The 27,815-nt window shown below is 41.2% G+C and overlaps 2 protein-coding genes across 2 annotated transcripts; one reads left to right on the forward strand and one right to left on the reverse strand.

Moving 5' to 3' along the window:
• Nucleotides 1–233: 233 nt before the first annotated feature.
• On the forward strand, nt 234–7,044 carry slc25a28 (solute carrier family 25 member 28). Its single transcript, XM_039784007.1, has 4 exons — nt 234–804; nt 3,283–3,511; nt 4,604–4,660; nt 5,121–7,044. The coding sequence occupies exons 1-4, from the start codon at nt 460–462 to the stop codon at nt 5,660–5,662; spliced, it is 1,173 nt and encodes a 390-aa protein (XP_039639941.1). The 5' UTR covers nt 234–459; the 3' UTR covers nt 5,663–7,044.
• A 14,674-nt stretch (nt 7,045–21,718) lies between these two features.
• nkx3.3 (NK3 homeobox 3) lies at nt 21,719–24,366 on the reverse strand. The gene is made up of 2 exons (XM_039783601.1): nt 23,918–24,366; nt 21,719–23,182 (listed from the first exon to the last, which is right to left on the reverse strand). Exons 1-2 carry the CDS (start codon nt 24,195–24,197, stop codon nt 22,659–22,661), a joined length of 804 nt encoding a protein of 267 aa, XP_039639535.1. The 5' UTR covers nt 24,198–24,366; the 3' UTR covers nt 21,719–22,658.
• Nucleotides 24,367–27,815: the final 3,449 nt, after the last annotated feature.

Genomic DNA, 27,815 nt, shown 5'->3' on the forward strand with positions numbered 1-27,815 from the left:
GCGAGAGTGACTTTTTGTTGCTGTCAGAAAGGAGGTAGGATATAGCAGTAGTCAAGTCTGGAGAAGATAAAAGCTTGAATTACTTGAACAGAGATAACGTTAGGTCTGACAGTGCGAGCCACATAACTGGGTTTTAAGTCTTCACCAAAATGCTATCATCATGAATGGCATGTCCATCACCCAATAGTGTCAGTAGGACTTGGCCATAGTAACCAATCAGAGATAATTTCCTCATCGCGGCCTGTGGTGGGGCTATGGCATCGGTGTGTATTTGTCCGCCACGGCCTCCCTTCTTGCTTGGACCTGGCTGGGATGTAAAGAGGCGGGGAGGGAATGGTCTAGCAAGCAAGAAGCTGTGATACCATACCACCACACGGGAATGTAAAACTTCAGGTCTGCAATCACCCACAAGACGCCGTGTCTGCGTGCCTAAATACCTAACATTTAACCTGGTTTCTAATGGAAGCAGATGGATTTGTGAGGAGGCGTCGGATGACAGCGGAGACTACAGGCAATGATCCCGGAGTTGCTGGTGCATCTGCCGGGGCAGAAGTTCGATGGCTGGGGGGCAGATTCTGGGGAGTTTCGGAAAGTATCGTGGGAAGCCTTACACCCCGGATCGGAGGGGAAACGGAGCTACAGACTGTTGATTTTATCCGTAGTGCACAAGATGCTCAAACAGAGGACACTGAACCAGACTATGAGGGTTTGCCACAGGGAGCCTCCACTAGCACCCACATGTTGGCTGGAGCCGTGGCCGGGATCATGGAGCATTGCCTCATGTTCCCAATCGACTGTGTCAAGGTAGCACAGCTCAGTGGCTAACCAGCTGACCCACAACCTTTTATGAATGTCCAGTGCTTTCACACCCTGATCTCTGTTGTGTTCTGTGCACGTTATTCTTGTAACCAACGTGTTTGTTAGCATAGCTTATTAGCCTACTCGCTAACCTTAACACGCAGCAGTACTGACTGCTGTAAGGACAAGGTCAGTGTGTTCAGTACATCCCTACTAGCTAGCTAACTTGTTAGCATGCTATTATAAATTAAGCCCGACAAACGTTAGCTAGTGGCTAGTTATGACAACCTTTAGCAGGGTCAAACACGAGCTAATTTGGTCTTTGCGTAAAACTACTAAACATCATCATATCAATATGCTGTCAAAGCCTCAGCATAATAGTACGTAGCTAGTTAATTAATGTGTATCGGAAGTTAACTAAGTTCACTAACGGTTAATACGGGGAACGCGTTATTATTTCTAGCTGCAACAATAGTTCTGGGAGACCAAAGCTGTACTCTGTTTACAAACAAATGGGGGAATGTTTCATGTTGTTTCGAGTACCTTACACACCTTCTGCAACTATTCTTACAAAACACAAATGAATTACACTGCAATGTACCATTTGGCCCTTCCAGTACATATGTTGATACATTCCTAAAACACAATTTGGTAGTTTATACAGTTTGGCAGCACAGTTTAACACACCATAATTAATTGTATGCAAAGGTCTTAACCACATGCAATCTCATGCAACTTTACTGGGACAGTTCTTCTCATCATTTGGTCTTTTTTTGTTATGGGTTAATTTTGTTTTTAACTTAAACATAGCTATAGAGGCATGACCTAGCCAAGAGGTCTGCTAGATGGGACCATGCAGCAGTTGTCATTGTATAACACAGGCACAGGGTCAGAGAGATGGGGCAAGTGGCAATGAGCTTAGTTGAGTCAGCTGTCCATGTCAGACTGAAAAGCTGTGCATCCATGTCTCTTCCACCTGTAGTCTCACTCTGTTGCCACCTGTGCAGCCCTAAACCCGGGCAATACTTATGTTTACAGAATGTACACAGTGTCTGCTACACTGCTATTGTATCTCAGCATCTTTCCAAGCAAGCTGCAGGAAATTTGTGGGATTGTGCAAGATGGAGTCTACTGCACTTAAACAGCTACACATTTATACAGAGAAATGTATATTTGCAGAAAACTGAAAAATATTTGAGATGCATATGCCTTTTTATATTTAGATGTTTTCCCCTACACCAAATAAAGACTTTCCTCCTGTACGATAAGCCTCTCACTTAAGAGATTGTTGTGTAATTATAGTTTAGAATAGGCTGTTATTCGCCCCTTAATGTATCCTTAATCCCAGTAATTGGTTGTGGATTTTAAAAAGCGTGTTGCATTTGTAGGTCTGCCAGAGTGTGTAATGCACAGTGCACATGACTGGAATTACAGTTGTATTAAATTTGTCAATTAAGAAACCAAGAAGTCTTCAGTGTTTGCTCCAAAGAGTGGTCAACGTTGTGTTTTCGTTAAGCACAAAGGTCATTGCTTTCTAGATGTGCAAACATACCATAGATAAACACTCCACACCCATAGCTGTTACATGCAAGACATACAGCCATGCTTTGTAATGGGGAACTAATGAATTAATGAAATCACAGTCTCTTTTTTTTATTTATTTTTTACCATTATGCAAAGAGATGTGCATAATGCATATACTCGTCGTACCACTGTTAGCTAGCTCTCTTTGGGGCCTGCTTTCCACAGCTGTAATATACAGTGACATGAGGCCATGTTTATGCTTTGCTAGAGCACTACATGCATTTACACAGTGGGGTGGAAGGTTGTCCATTCAGCTGGAAGTTTGGTATTCAGAGATAATGTCGCTGTTCATTTTTCAGAGACAGGCACACTCACCCAGTGCGACCCCAGGCAACGTTCACTACATACAAATAGCAGGTTACAGAAACACCGATCCCTTGCACTTGTTTTTTAGGTCATGCTTCTATAATCTTATCATTTTTGTGTGTGTGTGTGTGTGTGTGTGTGTGTGTGTGTGTGTGTGTGTGTGTGTGTGTGTGTGTGTGTGTGTGTGTGTGTGTGTGTGTCTTTTAAGAGGAAGAGAGAAAGGTGTGCTTCAGGGTCAGTAGGAAAAAAGAGGCTTACAGGAAGTCGGCTTATGTCCTCTTGTGACCTTGGAGCTTGTAACTCCATACTTCCTTCTATTCAATTCTGCATGTACACCACACACAATGTCGAACATCTTATTTCCCTTTTTTGACCCCTTATTCACACTGCAGTCTAATCAGGACTCTTTTCATTGCCGTGCCGTTCGTTGCTATATTAGGCAGACATATGGCAAGACTTAAATTATTAGTTATATTCTATTTTTATATAAAATCCAGTGAAGGTATTACTAAACATATTACCTAGCCCTGGTGGGTAACACCAGACCACTGTTGACTTTGAACTTTGCTACATTCACCTTTTCCTCTTTTCCAGACACGCATGCAGAGCCTCCAGCCTGACCCTGCAGCCCGCTACAGGAATGTGATGGATGCTCTTCGCCGAATTGTAGCCACAGAGGGAGTCTGGCGGCCAATGAGAGGGCTGAATGTAACGGCAATTGGGGCGGGACCTGCCCATGCCCTCTACTTTGCCAGCTATGAGAAACTCAAAAAGACTCTAAGTGATGTCATACACCCAGGGGCTAACAGCCATTTGGCTAATGGTACCATAAAGCATACATTACACATTAACAGTGAGATGTACCATAGATGTACAGATCATGTATCTTAACTTTGAGATCACTATAAGATAGGTTGACATGTAGGACTTGTCCAACCCTAATGCCAAACACCATCAGTGTGATCTCGATGGAGCTGCTGACTCAGCCTAATCTGTGTATAGCACAGACATGGCCTGACTAGTTCTAAAAATTGGATAGAGCTTTTCCTAGCTACAGCTGTACGCCGTTACCCCTATTTTCCACCGGGAGCGTCTGTTTAATAGCAGGAGTGCTTGGAGTGGAAGGTAGATCCTAGCTTAATAAACATGATTGTTTTGTTTGTAGAAACAATAAAATCTGTGAGTCGGGCAGGAAAGATACTCCGCTTCTGAGACGCTCCCGGTGCGGTATGGCGTGTGGCAGAGGCCAAAATAAAACTGCGGCGCAGCCGAAACGCAACACTGGTGGAAAATCCAGGTTAGGAAGTGTTAGGCCTGTCACTGGCTTTTAGAAAAGGTAAACAGTTTGTCTTATGTGGGTCAGTTTCAGAAAAGTCCCTCTGGCTACAAAATAGAAAGTTCCAAACAAAGATTCAATTTGAAAACCTTTGCTCTGAATATCAACCATATTCTTATTCCTTGTTCTCCATACTCTCTCTCTCTTCCTTCTTTTCCAGTTTAGTGGGAGGCTGGGTAAGTCCTCTTTCTCCCATCTCATCTGCTCTTTCCTCTGTTGGTCCTGTCTTTTTAAGCTTTTGGTTTAAACCTCTCAGAAGCGCAATGAACTGCCTCGTCCACCAGGTGTCTCTCTTTGCTCAGGTTGGGCCACCTGAACTCAGTGAGGCGTGAGCTCTAGTTTACGCCTGTGCAATTTGCTGAATATGCACAATTCTGCTATGATGATATATTGTTTTCAGCATGACATCTGCAGCTTTAAGCAATTAGGCTGGGACACGATCAAAGGGATTCATTATGTTGCAAGTGAAAATTCTTTTTTATTCTCATTTCTATGCCCTTTTACTGCATTCTCTATTTTCCTTCTGTATTCTTCATGATTATCTTAATTTGTAGTAATTATGAGGTGTATTTGTTTTAGGAACAGCTGGGTGTGCGGCCACACTGCTTCACGATGCAGTCATGAACCCAGCGGAAGGTAAGGACAACATTTTACAGTGCAATGCCATTTGTATTTCACCACAGAATTAGGATGGGTATTAAGACAAACAAAAGTTTGCCATACAGGAATTTCAGTGAAGAAACTTACAGGTGCCACGCCTGGGCCAACCATCTTGGGCCTTAACCCTGCAGTATCACATATTGACTTTCACAGCTGCCTCTTGTCCACCTGCCCAAACATGTTGGTAGAAGGACACTGGTCAGAGTCCTCATGTGCAGCTGTTAGATGGGGTGCAGCTGTCTGAGCAAACTCTATCAAAGTCACACACTACATCTTTGTGTTTATTGAAACTTCATGTGCTTTAAGGACATATTTACAGTATGCAATAGTTCACTCATTTCTTCTTTTCTTTTTCTATCTTGGCCACCTTCATACTGCTAACCCTGGACACATCTGGGCCTCTCCTTCATCAATACATCTACCCATGTGTATCTAGTTGTGAAGCAGCGCATGCAGATGTATAATTCACCCTACGGCGGCGTGATGGACTGTATACGCGCCGTGTGGCAGAAAGAGGGCCCTGCTGCGTTCTACCGCAGCTACACCACCCAGCTCACCATGAACGTGCCCTTCCAGGCGCTCCACTTCATGACCTATGAGTACCTCCAGGAGCTGCTCAACCCCCACAGACAGTACAATCCCTCATCCCACATGTTGTCCGGAGCTTTGGCTGGAGCCATCGCAGCGGCGGCAACCACACCTCTGGATGTCTGCAAGACCCTGCTCAACACCCAGGAGTCCCTGACCCTGGGCCAGGGCCAAGGAGCCCACAGACACATCTCAGGCCTGGCCCATGCCTTCCGGACGGTTTACAGGCTGGGCGGCCTGCAGGGCTTCTTCAAGGGCGTCCAGGCGAGGATCATCTATCAGATGCCCTCCACTGCCATCAGCTGGTCGGTCTATGAGTTCTTCAAGTATGGACTCACCAAGCACCAGCACAACAAGAGGAGAGCGCAGCACATGGAGGCTGAGATTTAGAGATCTGAGATCTCCTTTGTTTATTCTCCTCTAATATTGTTCTGTCCTCCCTGTGAGGAGAAGATCAAGTCAATACGCACATAGAATCTGACTAAAATTCACCTCAGTTGTCCCATCCTTTTCAGACATAGCAGATAAGAAAGACCACTTCAAAGACAGTTTTAGTTGTTGTATTTCTGCTACACTATTTCAAGACTAGGTATGGTTGGGGCTATGTTTTTTTTCTCTCCTGTAGAAGAAAACATTTACACAGTAATATAGAACTAGTTATCTTGAGTTTTTTTTAAGCCATTCTAGTCACCAATACATTTGTCCAAACGGAGGATAAGTGTCAAGAACGCACAAGTTTTGAGTTGGAAAGGTAGTCAGCAGAGGGCACTAGTGTCACTTTGTTAGCTCTCTTGTAGTTTTATAAGCTTTGCCCTCCTAGAACCAGATTCCCATTTTCACCCATCCAAGCCTTCAGTTTGCAAATGCAAATTATAACTGACTCCTGATACAGATGCTTTTTTAATATCATAACAGAATATTCTCACAATAATCCTAGACAAGTTCACTTTCTAGTTTGGGTTACACACAGGCATTCAGTCAAAGCAAATTGACCCAATATAGTAGCTGACAACATTTTGTTGTTACACACATTTATTTCCTGGCATGGATCAGTACCCAGATACCTTTTGTAATGGAACCCTGCCAACGTGGTAACTCAAAAGGTTGAGATCAAGAGTTAGGACCATCTGTGTGGATCTTGATAAATTGAACTGTGTAATTTTTAAAAGACCGTAGACCAGATGTGGACTTCAGTTTTTGCTTTTGGCAGTTAAAGCAATAATGATTCAAATTATTTTCCTTTTTTCAAATGTCGAAGTTCAAGATTGTTCCCTATGATATAATTGGACAGAAAATACAAATATTCCATAGCTCTGGGGTATCTGAAGAGTGTTTAATTTATTATTAATAATTTTGGTTCTCTGTATCGTATTTTATTCCCCCCACACACACACAAACGCACACACCTTTATGTGCTTAATAAACCCGTGGATCATCCAAATACTCACCATTAATGCCTTGTGTACATGTTTGGCAGAGCAGACCAGGGCAGAATTAAGACGGCCATTTCTCTGCATTAACTGTAGCTGTCAGCCTGTTTTCAGCTTGTGAACCACTGAGTTTCACTATCTGTGCTTGACCGCAACAGTTGTGTACATTGCACTGTGCCCAACAGGAGTTCAGTATCCCACAAGATAATGTATCTGTACCCCCACACGCATCAATGGAAGCTGTCATTCTTATTGATTGATGTCTGATTGTTTCGGACACTGAATTGCACTCGTTGAATAAAGACTGAGCAGCGGGGCTTTACTCACTGCTCATAAATGATGCGAGCCCTCTTTTGATTTCTTAAAATTTTTCTGAATACTTTGCTATGTGAAGATGAGTTAGACTGTTCTTGCCCATTCGCCTGTCAGACAAGTCCATATTGTCTATATAATCTGGGTGTGTATTAAATCTTTGTTTTCCTGGTGAATAGAAACCAAAGAATGGGATGGATGAACAAGAGGCAATGCCCTAAGCCAACAACACAAAGTGAGTTTGTCTTGTGTTTTCAGGTTTTCTGTATTTTTAGTTTGAGGCAGGTACAGTTGTTTAGTCTTGAACACAGGTGCAGATTTCAACTTTGACCCGTAAGACTGAAAACAAACTTGAACTTGTGGACACATTGGCTGCGTACAAACAGCCAGGAGAGTGAAGCTTTGGAATTCAGCAAATGATGCGTGGTAAAGTAAAAGTTGATAAACGTAAAAGGCAAAAAAGGACTGAAAAGTAGATTGGATATTGAAAAACTATATTGCCTATAGTGCCTAAAACGGTAATTCAAACAAAGACCTGTCCTATTATGCCATGACTTCTAGAGATAGCAGGCCTCTCTACCTTTAGGAATAATGATCATGTTGATGGTCAAAATTACAGGGGGGAACCTCTTTCTCCAGTGAAAAAAAAGAGTTTTGAGACATAAGAGATATGTGGGATAAGAGAATCATCAGGGGTAATAATTGTGTTGGAATAAAGAGTTTGAGTCAAATACATTTTCCTTACAAAACCTGTCAACAACTGAGTCAACATTAAACCTGCTGGTGTGAGTCAATCACGTTTGAAAGTATCATCCTTAGGATATAATAAAGTATGAGAAGAAAAAAATCCTGTAGTGCTAGTCTAGATTTTTATTATCTTACTTGTGGCCAAAACACTTGTATGTCAAATGTTTTTGTTAGGATTTTCATCTGTGTACAAAATTACATTACATAACAGGACTCCTGTAATGATGTCTGCATATGACAGGGTTGGGTGAGGCTGTGAACCGATTAGTCTTGCTTGCCAGACCTATCTCCACAGCACTGCAAACTAAGGTCTGGCCTCTCCACACATACGCTCCTGGATAGGAGAAAAAAAACAGCCTGGGTTGTTTGCATTTCTTTAAACCAATCACAATCGTCGTGGGCGGCACTAAGCTCCGTTCGCAGTATCTGCAAATTGTTCTCGGGAAGGAATTTGTTTTGGTGGAACATTTGCACCTGCAAAAGACAAACGCCACATAAAATATTAAATAAAGTTTACTGTTCACACAATACAGTAACGTGAGCTATTTCAATTAGCTGGATACATGGTTAAAGGTCATTTGCTCTTACCAGTGTATCGCTGTGTGTATTTTGTCCGTAGCTAATCCCCACCAATCGTTCCAGTTAGATAGTAAATGCTGTAAACATATTCTTTGTAAATCTTTACAATCATTCCCCGAAAGAACTGGCCATTATCCGGTAAATGAATTGTCGTCGATCCAGACTATGAACCGATTAACTGATAATTGTTTTATGCATGGAACATTTATTTTCAAATCAACAGAAGGTCAAACAAAAGGTGTTTTTATAGGACATGTTCACATCATTGCACTATCTGGTGAAAACCTTTTTTTAATAATGACTTTATGTTGATGAGGCCGCTAACCCTTACTGCACATATTACGTACACTAGTATAATGACGTGACGTTATGATGTGTTGTACAACGGGCAGTGTGCAATTTTGTTGGCTGGTGGCAGTCTGTGCATGAACTACGAGTATGTCCATGTGGACTGGTACTGTCTGTGTACTGTTTGTATGTATGTATGTACTAAACTATGTTGTGTTGAATATCCTAAACAGCATATACGGTTTGTGTATGTGTCCAAGACAAATTTCCTTCAGGACAATAAAAATCTATCTTCTCCATCTTATCTTAAATATGAAACAGCCTACACAAACACCAAAATCCTTTAGTTAGAATCTGTGGACACATCTGTTTCAAAGCAGCAAGATTAATGCTTTGACAAATTGTGGTGAGGAGTGACAGCTCCACCACCTCAGCCTCTATATACACACACAGAATCAGACACACACACACACACACACACACACACACACACACACACACACACACACACACACACACACACACACACACACACACACACACACATATATGCCTGTCAGGCAGACACCTGTTCAAACAGGGAGTGTTAATGAACCGCCTCTGTCGCTCTCTCTCTCTCCCACTATTTATGCATGTACAGTATGTGTGGCCTGTCATAGTCATAAGCTGTTAGAATGGTGTATTTGTCTCTCTCTCTCTCTCTCTGTCTCTCTCTCTCTCTCTCTCTCTCTCTCTCTCTCTCTCTCTCTCTCTCTTTAATGTGCTAATGCTCAGCCAGCTAGAGATTGCCCACTGTGTCTCCAGTAATGAAACTCATGAGAGACTGATTTTACAAGAGAAGAAAAGGTATGGGTTGAAATTGCACGTGTGTGTAGAAATACTGTGATACAGATACAGAGGTACAACCAGTAGAAACTGGATGTCAAGTGTCTTTCAAAAGTTTATCTTCTTTTTCTTTCTCTGTCTTTCTTTCTGTCTGTCTGTCTGTCTGTCTGTCTGTGTGGGAGACTGGGACTGAGCCTGTCTGTTCCAAATCTCCACCACAGACCACAGGCCTACCAAATCACATAAGAATTTTCTATGCAGTGCTGCAAGAAGTACTTGATCATTTAAAGTAGGAATACCACAGTATAAAATACTCTGTTAAAAGTAAAAGTCCTGCATTTAAAACTAAAAGTACAAAAGTATTGGCATTCAAGTATACTCAAAGTACCAAAAGTAAAAGTAGTAATTGGCCCATTTCAGAATACTGGATTATGAATATTGCATTAATGTGTAGCTAACGTTATATCACTGATGTTGCAGCTTGTAAATGTGGAGCTAATACTTTAAACAGGTCTACAGCTGTGTACCTTAATCCAAAATATTATATCATAATTTATTAATTGATTCATATTTTGTATTCATTTTCAGAATCAGCAAAAAAAAAATCATGTTATCAAATAAATGTAGTGGAGAATAAGTAAAAATGTTGCCTTCCAAATTGTAGAAGTAGGCTATAAAGTAGCAAGTAATTAAAAGAGTGGGCTGGGTTTACCTTTAACCTTTGACAAGTGTGTATGGAAATGTTTGTGTGGCCTGTTCAGTATTTCGAACTCGCAGTGAAATAAAAAAGCAAATATCCATAGCAAGATATTTAAAGAAACCGCGGATGGAAGAGGAGGCAGTAGCCTACTGTAAACAAGCGAGGACTTGGCTACTAGCTAGCATAAATGAAGCTAGCTACTGTCTATGACTAAAACAACAGCAGGAGCGGCTGAAACACAAAATCAAATCGGGAAATGTCAAGGCTCTTGCATTATGGATGTAATGTTAAAGTTACTTTGCCCCCAAGATATTTTAATATAAATCCACTCCTTAGGGTCATTGGCAAACTTCCAATGACATCTTGCCGTGTAAAGAGACTGTTTTCTACAACAAACAGGATTAACACAAGAACTTGACTTTACTGTCACTGGAACTTCGGGCTGACCGATTCATTGGATTAAATATTTAAATCAAGAAGGCAGCGACTCCCCCACAAGCCACCCAAGGTAAGAAACAACGCTACTTTATGCCCGCCGTGGCCCTTGAATGACATCGTGCCGTGGGTCATAATGAATATGATGCGGTCACTGAAGGTGCAGATTGTTGTTTGTCTCTGTGCTGGCTTTAAAGTGGTTAACTGATTCTGCTTAAGGACATGTGAAATTGTAAACTGCTTGATGGTGTGTGTTTTTAAAAGTGTGTTTAGGTCTGGGTGGTTTGGTTTCCTTTGGCTTTGTTTTTTAGATCTGTAAGTTACATCTCAGCTGTCATTTCTCTTAGAGCTAATTATTACCACCTACAAAGTGCATGTTACTAGAATAGAACAATATGTGCTCATAGATATGGTAGTAATATAAATAGCCTATATATATATATATATATATATATATATATATATATATATATATATATATACAGTACAGGCCAAAAGTTTGGACACACCTTCTCATTCAATGTGTTTCTTTATTTTCATGACTATTTACATTGTAGATTCTCACTGAAGGCATCAAAATTATGAATGAACACATATGGAATTATGTACTTAACAAAATGTGTGAAATAACTGAAAACATGTCTTATATTTTAGATTCTTCAAAGTAGACCACCCTTTGCTTTTTTGATAACTCTGCAAAACCGCTTGTTCTCTCAATGAGCTTCATGAGGTAGTCACCTGAAATGGTTTTACCTTCACAGGTGTGCTTTGTCAGGGTTAATTAGTGGAAGTTTTTTCCCTTATTAATAAAAAAAGCAAAGGGTGGCTACTTTGAAGAATCTAAAATATAAGACATGTTTTCAGTTATTTCACACTTTTTTGTTAAGTACATAATTCCATATGTGTTCATTCATAGTTTTGATGCCTTCAGTGAGAATCTACAATGTAAATAGTCATGAAAATAAAAAGGAAACGCATTGAATGAGAAGGTGTGTCCAAACTTTTGGCCTGTACTGTATATATAAAAATGTATATAATCAAGTTTTTTTTGGTGTCAGATGTGGTTGCCTTGTTCTTCCTCGCTCACCCACTATTGGTTGATGACTTCCACCTGTTCCTGATGATGATGTGACCTACTTTTAGTCTGATGTTCACAGACGCTTTGGTGTCAAGGCACAACTCTTACATTTTGTTGTGTGTGTGTGTGTGTGTGTGTGTGTGTGTGTGTGTGTGTGTGTGTGTGTGTGTGTGTGTGTGTGTGTGTGTATGGCTGTCGCTCCTTTCTGCCACTCAGACAAAACTGCTTCCTCTTGGCTTTAGTTTCTGCAGATGCCACCACATTTGTTTGTTTGTTGTTGGTGCAGTTGTTAGTTCTGTGAGTCCCATGATGTTTTAACATGTTGTAGCAGGATGTAATTAATTCTATATTAATAATGGCTGCTCCTCATGTAAGTGTGCCAATTCCAGCACCCTGATATAAGTTGGCAGTGATACTGGTGCTTTACCTGCTATTACAGGTCAAAATGTCTCCTGTATTTTCTTTTCATACTATTTTAATTCACAAGGCTTGTAGTGCATAGACAAATCATTAAACTCTTATCTTTTCTTCTCTTCTCTCACCTCTCTGTAAAGTAATTTAACAGATAGAGATTTGCCTGTTAAGAGCTACTGTATACACAGTAAATACTTGTTTGATGATTCATTTTAACCACTTCAACCGTCACATATCCTAATAGCTCTGCTAATATAACATTGTCTACCATTCCGATAATGAGTCGTGATCTTTAGTTACACCCTTTAAACAAAGCAATAGGCCATTTTAATTAGACATGAAAGAGAAGATAGTAATTGCTCTCAGAGTGCCACACTTTACACTGTCACACTGTCTTTTTTGGGTGGAAAAGACTTACAAGTTGAGCTGGCAGAAACGCATGCATACACTCCCTTGTGTATTGGTGTAAGCCCATGTTTTGGAAACTCAAGCCTCCGTTCAAAGCCCCTTACAGCAAGCACCTGTGGAAGGGTGTATTTCTCACACACACACACACACACACACACACACACACACACACACACACACACACACACACACACACACACACACACACACACACACACACGGTCACACACACACACACACACACACACACGGTCACAAACACACACTCTAAGGGTACTTAGGAATGTGAATGCCTGAAGGACTCAGGTCCTCTACAGCAACTCTCCCTGAGTCGCTCGCCTTCTCTTACGCTCTCCATATTTATGTCTCTTTTGTTGCGTCTCTTGTCTGATCCCTCTCCATATATTAAACCAAATTACGACTGAACCACTCAGCATGAATTACACAGTGATACAGGATTATGCCATAATGTCCACTTTATTCCATCCTTGCCAACAGCTAATGGATGAGGTGTGATTACAGGCTCTTCGTCTAACTCACTGGGATACACACAGACACATACAGGTTGTGATCTCACGCTCCTTGGTGGTGCTGTTGGATAAAGGAGCTGCTGTTGTAATGTCTTTGGCTGCTGCAGTCTCTCCCACTCTGGGCAGATACAGCAGATGTGAGGGGAGGAGAAGCCAAGAGAAGAGGAGAGACCAGAAACTAAAGCAGAAAGGCTGCAGTGAGAGTAAAGCAAACAAGCTTTTTGGTGCATACATTTAGCAAATAAAAGAACATGATACACATTTATGGCTGGTGTAATTTGTTTAGATTTTGTGGCATTCTGTAAAACTTGATCCTGTACAACTATCTGCGGACAACAAGATAACAATGAATTGAGATATTATCTCAGATTTTCATCATATTTCTTTTCCATTAGCAAAGTACTATTTGGGTTTATGCAATCTGATATGAATTGTATTTCGGAGAAATGTGGGCTTTCCCCCCTCACCCAGGGCCGGATTAACCCGCTAGGGTGCTTCGGGGTAAAAGTGGGCTCGGGGCCCCTGACAACCCCTTAGTTTGGTATAATTTGAATAAACACAAATGTATTTATGAATATGCACTCTTGACACATACTTTTAATTGGCTTATTTAAGTGCTAAAAAAGAATTCTGATTCTCCACAAGACCGGCTCAAGATAAAGGTTAAAATGCAGGAACCGTCCTAGGGCACTTTTAGTAGTTAATAGGGTTGGGCGATCGCTTCTATTTTCATATCTTCCAATCGTGGTTACTTGAGATCACCGATAGGCGATCACCAGTCTGTCAGGCAGACTAGATTGAACACCTGATTGAACATAGCATATGTGGATAGTTGGCAAAGCAGCTTCTGCAACACTATATTTCCACTTTAATCAATTAATCTACACATGGCTTGGCTGTCTTGCCTCCTGCTCGGCTGCCGTGATGACGTACAGTCGTAAACGTATTGCGTCATTTCCGGTTGACAAAGCTCTGTGTTGCTAATTACGTTGCGCTTCGGTAGCTCAAACCCGTTTATTTTGTTCTGCCCAAGCACTCGTAGCTCGTTCCTTCTTATAGTGACTTTTTGCTAATCCCACAGTTTACACACTATTCAGTTTTGTTTGCTACTTTAGTTTAGCAGTTAGCGATGGCTTCTTCCTCTCCCTCCCACTCTGTAGCTATTCCTCTGCCACCTTTAGTGATTATGGTAAATGTAGTTTATTTGCTGTGTTGGAGGCAAGACTTGGTGAATTGGAATCGCGGCTTTGCACCAGGAAAACTGAACAGTTAATGTTAGCTACTGTAATTTAGCCCCCATTATCAGTGCGAGTGGACCTAGCCCATCAGGTCTCAGATCCATGGAGAAGAGGCAGCAAACTGGTTTATAATAAAAATAAAAAAAGCCTACATGTTACTGAACAAATTGTCAAAATCATATTACGACAAACTAATTGCAGTTGACTTGGGAATTTTGGGGCCCTTGAGGATTTACTAATCCTACTAATCTAAACTAGTGATTTACTACTTGAGTTGCACCATTAAAACTTTGGAAATGTGTGTGTAAAGCCTTTAGTTATGTGTTAATTGGTTGCTAGGAAACATCTACGGCTGTCAACAAAACCAATACATTATGTAAACAGGAAGTTTTTCAAACTGCTACAAATAACAGTTTTAGATGGCCAAGTGATATACTAAATGTAACTGCCAGTCTTTTGTAAAAGTAGGTGTTACATTGTTTTACTCATTAATACATTTTCAGAATACATGCAGTTTAAAATGGGTCAGAAATAGCTGATGATGCTAACCTAACCGGGACTATTTAGTGATTTAGTCTGGCGTTACTAGCATCATGTTTGTTTAGGTATATTGTGAAATGTGATTGAAAATCCTCCCAGTTCACATTGTTATTTGACATTATTTTGAAATTTGAAGTTTCAGGTCAGATATGTCAACTGCATATTTCATTCTCTCTTCACTCTAAACAGATTATATGTTAGCGAGCTAACGTTAGTTTTGTCAATAAAATCTACACTTTGCTGAGTGCAGATTTACAAACGGAATTTACGACGATCTGGTGCAACCGGGTCCTGAGGCAGTTGCCCACTTTGCTCAGTAATCCAATGTTGCCCTGTCTGTGCATACCCACTTAGTAGATTTTCTTAAAGAGGTCTGATCAGACATCAGACTGAATTATGAAGCGTAGCAAAATGTGAATTCTGGATAAGGGGCAATCTACAAAATAACAAAAAAGACGATGTACCAGTTGTGGCTTGAATGTCTCCCATAGTGCCGTGCTGTGAAGAATTAGGATGCGGGGGAGATACGGCTCCTGTCATCACTTAAGAGAACAAGTTGGGGAGGAAAAATTCTTCCCACCACCACCGAGGATACAAGATGATGACTAACACAAATGTACACACACACACACACACACACATACACACACTGAAATACATAGTACGCGCGCACAGCAATTCCTCTGTGGGAGAAAGCTACAACAGAAGAGAAAGAAACAGCTGTTTTGATTTTGAGCATTTATATGTGATGTGAAGCCTGCAGAGGTCGCAGGACAACATGAAGATGTTTTGTGTGGCTATGGCATGAGTGTGAGTTTGAAACAGGATCCTTCTCACTTCTCGTGCAATAAAAGAATAACATGCAAGACTAGCATTGAATAGAAAGCTCAGTGTATAGTGTTTATAGTAAAATGCCTTTGCTAATGGGCCAGAATATGGAGAAGGGGAGAGAGGGGGGATAAGGCTCATACGGCAGGGAAAGTGATATTTTAATTGGAGCAGACAAAGCCAAAGTATGACGATGAAAAAACATAAAATGAATACTACCTAAACAGATCTAGAAAAGCTTTGTGCAAAATTTGGACTGTGTGTGAAGAGGGAAAATTTGCCTTTGTTGCCTAAGGAGGGATCCCCAGTCTTCTGCCACGCTACTTTCATGATCAAAGCAAAAGGCACATACACATATGCACACAAATGCACACACTTATTATCCCTTGGGCCTTGTGGGAGTGAAGCCCTGGCAGGGTCTGATGAACTGTAGCATTGTTACAGATGACTGCAGGTGTCCAACACTTTCTCTCCTCTGCCCTTCCCTCCGTCTCAAATGTTGTGACAAATTCCTTTTAAAAGGTAAGGGAGGTCATAAAATCTTCTTACAAGCACTTCAGAGAGTTGCAACCGCAACTTAACATACACACACAAGCACACACACTCAGTGCACACCCAGCATGTGTGCCAGTGCAAAGACACACTCTCAGATCACACACACACGGCCTAGGACCAAAGTTGTCTGTCAATGGTGTGGACAAGATTCCTGTGTGTGTGTGTGTGTGTGTGTGTGTGTGTGTGTGTGTGTGTGTGTGTGTGTGTGTGTGTGTGTGTGTGTGTGTGTGTGTGTGTGTGTGTGTGTGTGTGTGTGTGTGTGTGTGTGTGTGTGTGCCAAAGCAACACAGGTGCAGTCAGGGACACTGAGGAAGAAACAGGCCTCCTGCCCTTTGAACTTGATCTTGAAAAGAAAGCTGTCTTCCCTTCTGTCAAATAAGCTTAACTGCTATGCCTTCAAGCTCCAGTCAGCACAAACTGGTCTGGTGAAAACCACAAGCCATTCATTTATTTGCCGAAAGCATTCACACCAATTCAAAAGTGTTTATTACACACGTATCTGAAATAACTTGAGTGACAGGCATTATCAGCAGTGATCTATACTAAAGCCATTCTTTTTTTTTTAAGGTAAAGTTTTTATTTTATTTAATTTTAATCCATTTAATTTTTTTATTTATTTTTTATCAACACATGTCCAAAAAATTTTTCTCTGGCAGCTTCAGGGGAGGATCTGTCCAATTGACATTGTATCCCTCAGTGTGTAACAGGTGGACTTTGGGTGTGTGTGTGTGTGTGTGTGTGTGTGTGTGTGTGTGTGTGTGTGTGTGTGTGTGTGTCTCTCCAGACCTCCGGAGATAGAGCATTGGTTCAAGGTTAGGACATATTTTTTGCTCGGAGTTTCCGTCCTAACCCTGTAGCATTGTGAAATATATTCTCCTCTTGCTGTTTGGTTAATGATGTGGTCTTAAGAGCAGAACCCGGGGCCTGAAAGAGTAAAACCATGGCACAGCTGAGTAAAACTACTGTACAGATGCAAAAGAGGAAACAAAAAGGCAATGTTTAGTTTAAACTGCAAGCAGGTGAGAGGAGCTTAAATTGGCGTTCAACAAGCTTGCCTCACAAAGGTTTACGAGACCTTGGATACTCTCTGTTTCACACAGCAGGAATGAGAGTCCCCCTCTTTGGACGTGTGAAGAGAGACCAGGGAGAGGAGAGGGAGGAGGAAGCTTGAGAGGCCGTAAGTGGGCCTGAGTAGTATCTTTATCAGCCCACTGATAGGAGTCAGTCTCTCTGTGTGTCAGAGCTGCTCAATGCTCTCCTTGTCTCTGCTTATCACCGCTAATTAAAACATTTGGATTCCTCCAGCCGGCTTTGGAGGAGTGTGCGTCTGTCTGAGCATGTGTGTGGGAGACATGAGAGCGGAGAGGAGTCAGAGGAAGGTAAAGTGGCAGCTTGGAAGACTTCCTGTCCATCTATGGACAGAGGAACTCAACACAGACTCACCCTCAACCAATGATAGACACTGTTTCTGCTGATGCATATACAGACACATTACACTTCATTTATGTTTCTTGTATGGACATATCATTTTTTTTATAGTTTAAATTAATATTCATAATATGTTGTAGCAATAGTAGCATGGGGATGTTTGGTAGTATAGTGTCTTTCCACTCCCTCGTGAGCTTTAACTTTGGGCTGTTTCTTAATCTGCCTCCACTCAGACTCTCAGCCCTGAATATCCTGTATCTGCTCCTAATGGGCGCACACACACACACACACACACACACACACACACACACACACACACACACACACACACACACACACACAAACACCATGTGGCCTAGACCTGTGCTGCTTCCTTCAGATGAGCCTGTTTTTTAAAGTTCTGGGTGGGCTCATCTTTCTATTCTTTCTAATCCCCCATGACTCCTCCTGCTGCTCTGACAAACCCAAAGTTGGGATCACTGCATTTCTTTACAGGCACAATACTATGACCACTGGGCTACAACAACTGCTGGGTTCTTTACTCCGCTCAGCCTAAAACCTCAAAACAAGATTTGTCAAATGATGCAAACCAGTTTTCATCAAACAATTCCGCTTTGGTTTAACTAAACATGTTTAAGAAATCAATAGTAACTTTGTACACTTCTGCATGATCACGCAGTAAAGTCACCAACTTCACAAATAGAACAATGTACGCTGATACAGAATCGGTTCAAATTGTGCGCAAAGGTGTGTTAAAATCAGGGGGCTTGTGAGTGCTGATGCGGTTGGCGTGATGGATGTGTCTTCCCCAGGGGGAGTTGATGTCTTATAGCTTTACTGTAAATGTTTACATTCCTACATGCACTGATGCTATCTGCTAATAGTTTCTGGAACAAGCCTGAAGAGTCCTCTGGGTGGGATTATTTGGTGTGTGTGTGTGTGTGTGTGAGAGACCAGGTCAAAGGGGAGCAGCAGATCTGTCTTTAAACAGAGGTATTAACCATGACCCCTCTCCTTCCTGATGTCTGCAGAGGGCTAACGCATTAGGAGAAGCAAAACACAGACTACTGCTCCATCTTTTTCCCAAAGCAAAATATTTAGCGTTGGTCAAAATTGTTTCTGACAGTTCAATCAACAACTGGCAGGATCTGAATCAAAAGAGGGAAGCCTCTCCCAGTCTCGTGTGAGCTCTAAATCCGTTCATATTACCCGTCACAGTCTCAGTGCCATCAACATTTAATGTGAAGATGATATTGTTTAAATCAACAAGGCCCTTGAGAAATGAATTCCTGTTACAATAGGTGCATCGGAAATGCATGTGTAATTGCTGCTCAGGAGCCCTGGGAGAATTCACCATCAATAGATCTAGATCTTAAAAGCAAGCCAAGCATGGATTAGGTGAGGACTGTAATTCCTGCGTTGCACACTTTAACTCGGCCCAACCCTCAATGCATTCGTCCCAGCGGAGCTGAGAAACCTGCAACAAAAAGACAACAGGAAATGACCTGTTTCCACTGGCATTAACAAGTCCTAATTTAATCTGCCCTTCAATGCTTTGTTAAACTGTGGAAGCCAGTGTTGAGGATTGTGCGAAAAAGCAGACAAACTTGTTCTACTGTACTACTGTGTGGCTGCTTGCTAGGGCTGCACAGTACATCGTTTTTTCATTGCGATATCAACGTTTTCCTCATACCATGCAGCCCTACTCCTTTCATTCTCTCTCTCTCTCTCTCTCTCTCTCTCTCTATGCTCATGAGGAAGCACACTAATAAAGCACGACTCAAAGTGTTTACATACTTGAGCCTTACATATTTAAACTGTACATGCATGCAGTAATGCTTGAAGGGTCAGTGGACTACTGCCTGCAACAAAACACACTTGCCGAGATCTGGGAATGTAGCAAAGACGTGTGACGGGGGAAGAAATAGAAGACAATTATACAGGTTTTAAACAAATCCCAAGGTTGACCACATGTATTTGAAGAGAAAACAAAGGCAAAAGGTACAATTATTACTCAAACAGTCTGTTTCGAACGTCCTGGTTAAACTTTGAACAACCACACTTGCCTATATATATATATATATATATATTTATTTATTTTATTATTATTATTATTATTATTATATATATATATTTTTTTTTCCAAGTCTGCTCACATTTAGTTTTACCATTTTAAATAAAGTTAAAATATTTAGATGATATGACTAAAATGCTGGCTTGATTTCTAACCTCTTGTGTCTCTTGTCCCATTAGATTGGATTTTTAATCAGCTATTAACTGGGTGAGTGAGTATAATTTTATCATAACTGCTCAAGTAAAGAATAGCTAAAACACACAGAAATAAGTTGCCCAGAGTCATCAAAATCATCTCTGAGGTTGTGCCTTTTTCCTGTGCCTTACTTGTTCTTATGGAAATGTACATCAGTGTGACATCATGGGGTGCAGGAAAAGAAAAAGAAAATCTTATCTAGTCAGTCACGGTTGCAGGCAATGACTAAAGCAACTATTCACCAGCACAATGCGACTAATCAGAGCACATAGAAAGTGGCATACCTCGGAGCCACGATGCAATACCCTGACCTTTTCTGTTGCATAGTCTTAGTCGTCTTGAATAACCAATACACCCTGTGTAAATGAAAATAATTAGACTCAATGGTGCCCTGGTGATTAACAGTCGGACAGTCAAAGGGAGTGCTGTGTGTATTATTCCTCCTTCCCAGAAACCTGTTGTGTCAACCACTTAGGATAGCTTGAAGTGGTGTTTTGATATGATGATTGAGATAAATGAGGTCTGGGCTGGTGCCAGCGTATGGCACAAGGTGAGCCTCTGTGCCATAGCAGCTTTTCATTGGAAAAGGGAAGTTGAAGTACCTATTTTACATCACAGTTCTTTGATGTCTTTAGTATTGTAATAATAATATTTGTCATAGGCTTATATAGACATGAGCCTACCTTGCTGTAGGCAAATATATACATGAGCACACAATGTACCTTGCAGTGTCAAAGGGATCACAAACATGTCTTCTTTTTCTTTCTTTTTTCTGGCAACATAGAAAACTTCTATCTATTTATCTGAAGTACATCAGCAGATTGTGCGTTTTGCCCTTCCCAGCAGCCTGCAGGCTCCATGAATGCCACACAAGTTTGGCAGTAAGTACCAGCAGTTAAGTACTAAGCCACAGCACTAGTCAGTTCATTTTGGAATCACGTTTTTATTTTCCTGTCTATTGTGGCCATTGTGTACATATCTCTGTGATGAGTGTGTAGTCTTTTAAGACATGATTAATGTGTGCTGTGTTCCGAGCCCGGCTAGATGGTGCAACATCTTCACGGTCTATTGACCCTCTCTGACTCATGCAGCACACGGTGGAGAGTAGGCCTACGCAGGAATCTAAACACACATACAAAACCCACCTTTTTAAATGGAACCGTAAATATTCACCTTCTAAAAATGATCTGGTTGACTTAGTGAAATTTGGCAGTTTTGTGTAATATTAAAATCAGTAAACTAACTTAGCTGTTGGCTGCATTGTTTTGGGGAACGTTTTGTTATATTTTCATGCTGACACGTGCTCCAAATGGTTACTAAAGGTCTACAAACCTTATATAAAAAATGTGTTCTCGCAGGTGTTATGTTGAGTTTCATGATCAATAAAGATGTCCCATAAATACAATAAATACCTACTAAAAATGTCAGAGTCTTGGCCATGCTTCTCGCACGTTGCGATAAGCTACTTTCTCTCGTTGGGTTTGTATAAATTCAGGATTCCTTTCTGCTCTGTCTGGTCGCTTATGGACTGTTGCTGGTAGTCATCAAGGAGGAAAAAAGCAACCTATAGATCATCCTATGGGCCAGTCAGGAGCCATTGCTGTTGACTGTGACTGAGTCAGTCCACTGATATATGTTGTTAATAATTTGGAATTGGTTTGAAGTGCAGCTACATCAGACTCACTTGAGTGATTTCAAGTATTTTTTTTTTATAAATTGAACCATTTAAAAGCATAAATGTTTATTATTTATGGTTAATTGTAGGATATCGTTGAGATTACCCACTATGCCACTTTTAACCTTTTTTTGTCAGTATTGAGATATTCAGTGTTTGTACGAAAATGACTGGGGTGTGGAGGGGTATTCAATCTTAAATTTAAGTTTTTTTTAATTAAAACACATTTTCCAGCATTGTTAATATTTAATTGCTAACTTGCCCTTGATTTAGAAAAAAACTACAATATCCTCCTTCTATATCTCAAATTCTAGTACTGTGTTAGTAAAGCTAATTCCACCAATAAAATAAATAAATCATTTAAGAAGGATTAATCAAACTATAACAATAATTGACCACCTTTTTTTTTAATCAACCCTGCATGGGAATGCTGAAATATGAAATGAAAAAATGTCAGCCCATCCTCCCCTCAGTAAGAAAAATAAAACATAACTCACCGCTTTTCTGACCCCCTTCAGAATTTGTGTACAGCCCCTTAGCAATTTAGTCTTAAAAAAAATGTGAAAGGAAATAGAAGAGGAGATAGAAAACAGGATTCTGACAAAACTACCCACTAGATCAGGAAGAAAGTTTGAACAGTCGTATGTGGCCTTTATATTATTATTATTTTTGTAAATCATTACAAAATAATAACCATACACACACTTCATCTTAAATTTAAAAAAAGAAAGTCTTCACGCAGTAATAATCTAATTAGCCTAATTGACAGTCTATAGCTTTGTGATGCATGCCCACACTAATCTTCACTGCAGGCTAACACTTGTATTAATATTATTTTAATTTCCTTGATTTTAACAACTTATAGAATATCTCCATGTTTAGTCATTGTGAGATAAATTTTATGAAGCCTATAGCTAAAATGGCTTCTAGTTATAAGACAAGAAGGAACCCTAATAGAAAACAAACGGCAAACAAAATAACCTGTACAATCTCAGTCCGTTTGACAGGAGAGGGTGATCCATTGACTGTACAGAAAGCTGCCAACACCTTGAGTTGGGAGAGACACTTGTCCCAGTCATGTATTTATTCATGTATTGAGAGAGGGCCTCAGAGCATCCCTCCACAGGACATGCTGTCCATGCTCCAGGGCTGGCAGTAGTAGTGCAGGTAGGGGTGGTACTGGTAGGCCTGGTGGTACAGGGGCACAGTCATCGGGATGTGTACTCCATTCGCTTGGTGGTACTGCTTTTGATTGTCCCTCACCAGCACTTGTACCGCTACTTTCTTTGGTGAGCTGCACGCCGCCAGCTCGGCCGCCATTTGGCGCCGTTTGGTTTTATATCTCCGGTTCTGGAACCAGATTTTCACCTGGGTCTCTGTGAGTTTTAGAGTTTCTGCCAGATCGGCCCGTTCAGGGCCTGACAGATACCGCTGCGTGTTGAACCGGCGCTCAAGCTCGTAGACCTGTGCGTGAGAGAAGGCCGCCCTGGAGCGCTTCTTCGTACCCGGCCTGCACTGCTGCTTATCGGACGACCAGCTGACCGTCTCCCCGCCGTGGTGGCATCCCTCCTCCTCTGCCTCCGCCTCCTCTTTCTGCCGTTTATCCCGCTCCACGCCGTGTGGCTGCTGGTCTGCAAAGACAATAGAAACGTGTGATGACATTAAGTGTGTTTTCTCTGTCAAACTCGTAACGCTAGAGCTGCTGGCTGAGAGGTTAATTACTTCAACAAGGTGCTGATGTTGGCCAATAAGAGGTTTTCCTCTCCTTTAACCCTTTCACACAGTCAGAAAGTCTGGGGATATAATGGAATAAATACGAACAAAACTCTCGGATTCTTCTGCACAACCTTTCCAGTTGTGTCCCACTAGCCTGCTGCCTTTCCCAGACAACCAAGTTTGACTGGGCAAAAACGAAAAAAAGATTATAAATCTATTAAATGGCATTTTCCTAACGGCCACTTATATGGTATTGCTGGCCCTCAATCTTAGTGATACAGATCCCTATGAGCCAAATATGGCGTTTTAGAGATCTTTTAGCTCTTTTAAACAGGGAAAATAATAAATGTAGGCTAATCACTGTAAATACTGCTGAAAATATCCCATACGTGGACTGTTGTGAATCAAACCCATATTGCATCTCGAAAAGATGACACGAGCATGCTATTGAGGTGAGACTAATTCGCCCTGTTTCCAAAGCAAGACTGTATTCTTTCCCCTTAAATTGTCTTTTCTTTATCTGTCTTATTTCAAGATGCGCAAATATGATCTAAATGCCGGGAACACGCCAAGTTGTCAATTGATTGTCATATTTTGTTATAGTTTAAAACCACAGAGTCTTAGCTGTCGAATAGAATAAAACTGCTCACCTTCTCTGAGCTCAGTCTCCTCTCCTGTGGCCTCCTCGTTGTAGGCTTCAGATCGGACATTTCCAACAGACAGCCTGAGATCAGCAGGAAGTCTCTCCCGGTGGATGCGGTTCTCATCCACGTCTTGGTGGGACAGATCGGGGACTCTCGTAGCATGCCCGGTGCAGATGTTGCGCTTTGGTGCGCAGAGCTCCTCTGTACTCCTGGTACAGGGCTTCCCCCGGACATCACGTCCGGTGAGGATGTCTTTGATGGTGAAGGACGAAAAACGTAATGTCATGATTAAAATAAGAGCACGGATATGTCCTCACGCTCGCATGCGATTTATTTAGAGGCATCAGCCACTCGAAAGCAAAATTCCTTACTGATTCGATCTGTTCTCCACTCTCTGGAATTGCTTTTTAATTTAATTGTGGTTAACTAAGTCCGGTCTGCTAATGAACAGCCTACACCAGGAGCTGTCAAGTCTTTTACAATATTCTCAGCAGCAGCAGCAGCTCCAGTTAACCTTTGATAGGCTGGTTTTTCTGCCTGGTCCCTCCTCCGCACCGCCCAGCTCCATGCTGGTCTCCGCGCTCTATTGAGGACGACGGACACAGATTTTTCAGACGAGGTATTTTTGGTATGTTGTGATTTTTATTAGCTTACATTACGAACGCAGTTAATTATTTAAAAAAGCTTAATAGGTCCATAATTATTCAGAGCCTGAGATGAGGAGAGCAATCAGTAATGTTGGGAATTTCAATACGGTTTATTTCAGTGAATTTTGGACAAGAGTTAGAGACTCAGAGTGGATGTTGTGAAGGATTCTTGCTAAGTGGATCCGTTTCAGCCACTGTGTGTTTAGCGAGTATTAAACTGGAATAAGAAAATCGAATGCGTAAAGTTCGCTAAGCGTGCGTAAAACGCTGCTTTCACATGTGACAATGTGGTTTTAAATTCTTCCACAATACTGCAACCCGCCCTTACATATGAAGTAGGCCTACAACTGTAATTATACAACCTTTGATTTAAGCTTTCACTTAATTCTACAGTAGGCCTACTCGGACAGGACCCTTCTAATTTAAAATGGCTCCAGTCCATTCTTTAATCTTAACATAATTTAAGATGCAATTCTTCATGCTAGTGAATGTTAGCAGTTTTGTTCTCTTTTGTGCATAACATTGCAGACATATATCATCATTTTTAATTTTGGATCTTACAATTGTGTAGGTTTAAATGTAGACTATAGCCTGAGCTTCTGGATACTATAAGGTCATTAAACCACAATGTTTGTTAACAAAAAACCCTTAATAAAATGTGACTGAATAACTGAGATTGGCCATAGCTAGTCTCTTAAAGTGTAAAGAGAAGACTTCTAGCCTTGTTGCTCAAACAGGTGAGTAGCGCCGCTGTGTGGTCATGATGCATGGTTCCCAAAGTGAAAAAGAAAAGAAAATATTAACTCGTGCGTCTCTCTCTCTCTCTCTCTCTCTCTCTCTCTCTCTCTCTCTCTTCAACTTTATTTGTGTCTCCGAAGGGCGATTAGGTGTGCAGCAAGTATAAACACATACATACATACAAGTTCTACACAGTCCGACTGGAACACAACCGTAACAGCACGAGGACAAATAAATACCAGTACAAGGTGCATGGATAGCAGCATCAAAGTAACCTACATAGGGTAGGAAAAGTGCAAAGTTGACACAATATAACCAACGACGACCATCGTAAACAACATCGGCATCCATTATATTACATCTCTCTCTCTCTCTCTCTCTCTCTGACACACACACTCTCTCTCTTTCTCTCTCTCTCACACACACACACACACACACACACACACTCACAAACAAACACACACACACACACACACACACACACACACACACACAGAGGCCTACCCTTCAATGAGAAGACGCGATGACAGATGCAGTGATCTGCCTCCTCCGTGATGTTTACTTCCTCTGACTAAACAGAGAAATCTCTCTGTTTGCCACAGAGCCAAATCAGCTCCAGGGTGTCACAACATGTCCGGATGGGAAACATGGAAGTACTGGCACACTTACCTGTGTTCAAACCACGACATGTCATCACCACAACTACATTTTAAATCAGCAACACGCGTCCAAATACATCATATTTTTGACCAAAGTTTAAGACATATTTTGTTGTGCATCCACTAAATATCTACAGCAATTAGGCCTACTAAAAAAATATGTGCTGAAAAAAAGAATGACCTTTCCGTTGGCACATGAGAAAAGTAATTTAAAAATGGGTCTTGTGATGCATCAACTCAAGCCAATTTTATTTCTAAACCACGTTTGTCTCAGAGGTTTTTTTACAATCTGTACAACATGCACACCCTCTATCCTTAGACAATTCAAAATTCATTTTACCTAGAAGCCTGATTAAAATGGCATTTTTAATTCTAATCTATCCAAGGTAAATTTAAGATAATGGCTATAGTCTGGCAAAATGTCCATCTGATGCCATGTTTGGGACACTTGAAAGGTCCACCTAATGGGAGCGCCTTTACTGCAGCTTCTCCACGCACTTTTCCTTCTCTATATTTGGGCCCTTGTTCCTTTGTGAGCTCCTTGAGTGGTTGCCATTGGAGACTTTGTTTTGGGAAACTCCACGCCTAGCGCGGCGATGATCCGAGCTGCTATCTTTGGAAGCGCAAGATAGCGATCGCAGCGCCTGTCAGAGCAGCCGTGGCCAGGCCGCGTCCTCAGGCATCGCCGTCCTGTCGCCAGCTCTATTTACACTAGTGACTCTGCAGCACTTAGAGCCGACTCCAGGTATGTCCTACCGGCAGTGCAGTAGCCAGGGGAAGTGGCCAGTGAGGCTATCAGAGGAGACAAACACTCTGTTTACGTTGCCATTCATCTCCATTAATAGTGTCTGCGTATCGACCATGCCTAGGAGGTGAAGGTGTTTTCTGAAGTCCATCTCCAATTAACGGCGTGCGTGCGTGTATCAGTGTAATGGAAACTGGGTAATTATTTTGATTATGTTGATTATGATATCATCTAATCATACAATTACTGGCAGGCTACTTAAACCCTATTATTATTTGGAGTAGCCTATTTTAGCATTTAAATATTTTGTATTTATTATATTTCGGTGGTATACATCAAAAAAGAGAAGAAAACAAATCCAACCATATTTATTATTAGAGCTCTGTGAGTTTCTTCTCTGTGTGGGTCCCGAGGAAACTGGCTGTCTGGTTAATGTCCATCTCTGAATCCTGACCGGACATCAGCTCGCCTCTAAATTCTCTCTGTTTCTGGTTCTTGTCTCAGGCCAAAGTCTACTACAAGCTTTCTCGCAGAAAAACAAAAAATACTTGCTTGGCTTGAGAAACGATTTGAGAAGATGAGAAACAGTGTATTTGCTTATAGAATCAACTCAAGATTAATTTATTTAAGTTCCCCATCCAAATTCATTTGAATGTTGAAATACAATAACACGTGCTTCCGTACAAGACCCTATTGGGTATAAGAACGTATTTTTTTAATGCAGCCTGTTGAAGTTCCGCGTGCACACACACACACACACACACACACACACACACACACACACACACACACACACACACACACACACACACACACACACACACACACAGCACAGAACAATGCAGTCACGTTTGTAGTTATGCTTGTTTTGTGTATCATTTAATTTTATCATCGGTGGTAATGTTCGTCATAACTTGAGCGTAAAAACAGCCCTAACGTAAAAGCGCCCATTTTAATCATCAGGCATGGCTATGTTTCAATTAAGTCTGATGGTCAAAAACAAATCACACTGTAAACACAAAACAAAACACAATACGAGTGCATTAACAATTGTGATCTATATTGTTATTTTCTTACAGATTTTTATTAGGTCAGATTAATTATGGGGCTATACC

Source organism: Perca fluviatilis, chromosome 19 (genome assembly GCF_010015445.1).
Source record: "Perca fluviatilis chromosome 19, GENO_Pfluv_1.0, whole genome shotgun sequence".
Lineage (NCBI taxonomy): Eukaryota > Metazoa > Chordata > Actinopteri > Perciformes > Percidae > Perca > Perca fluviatilis.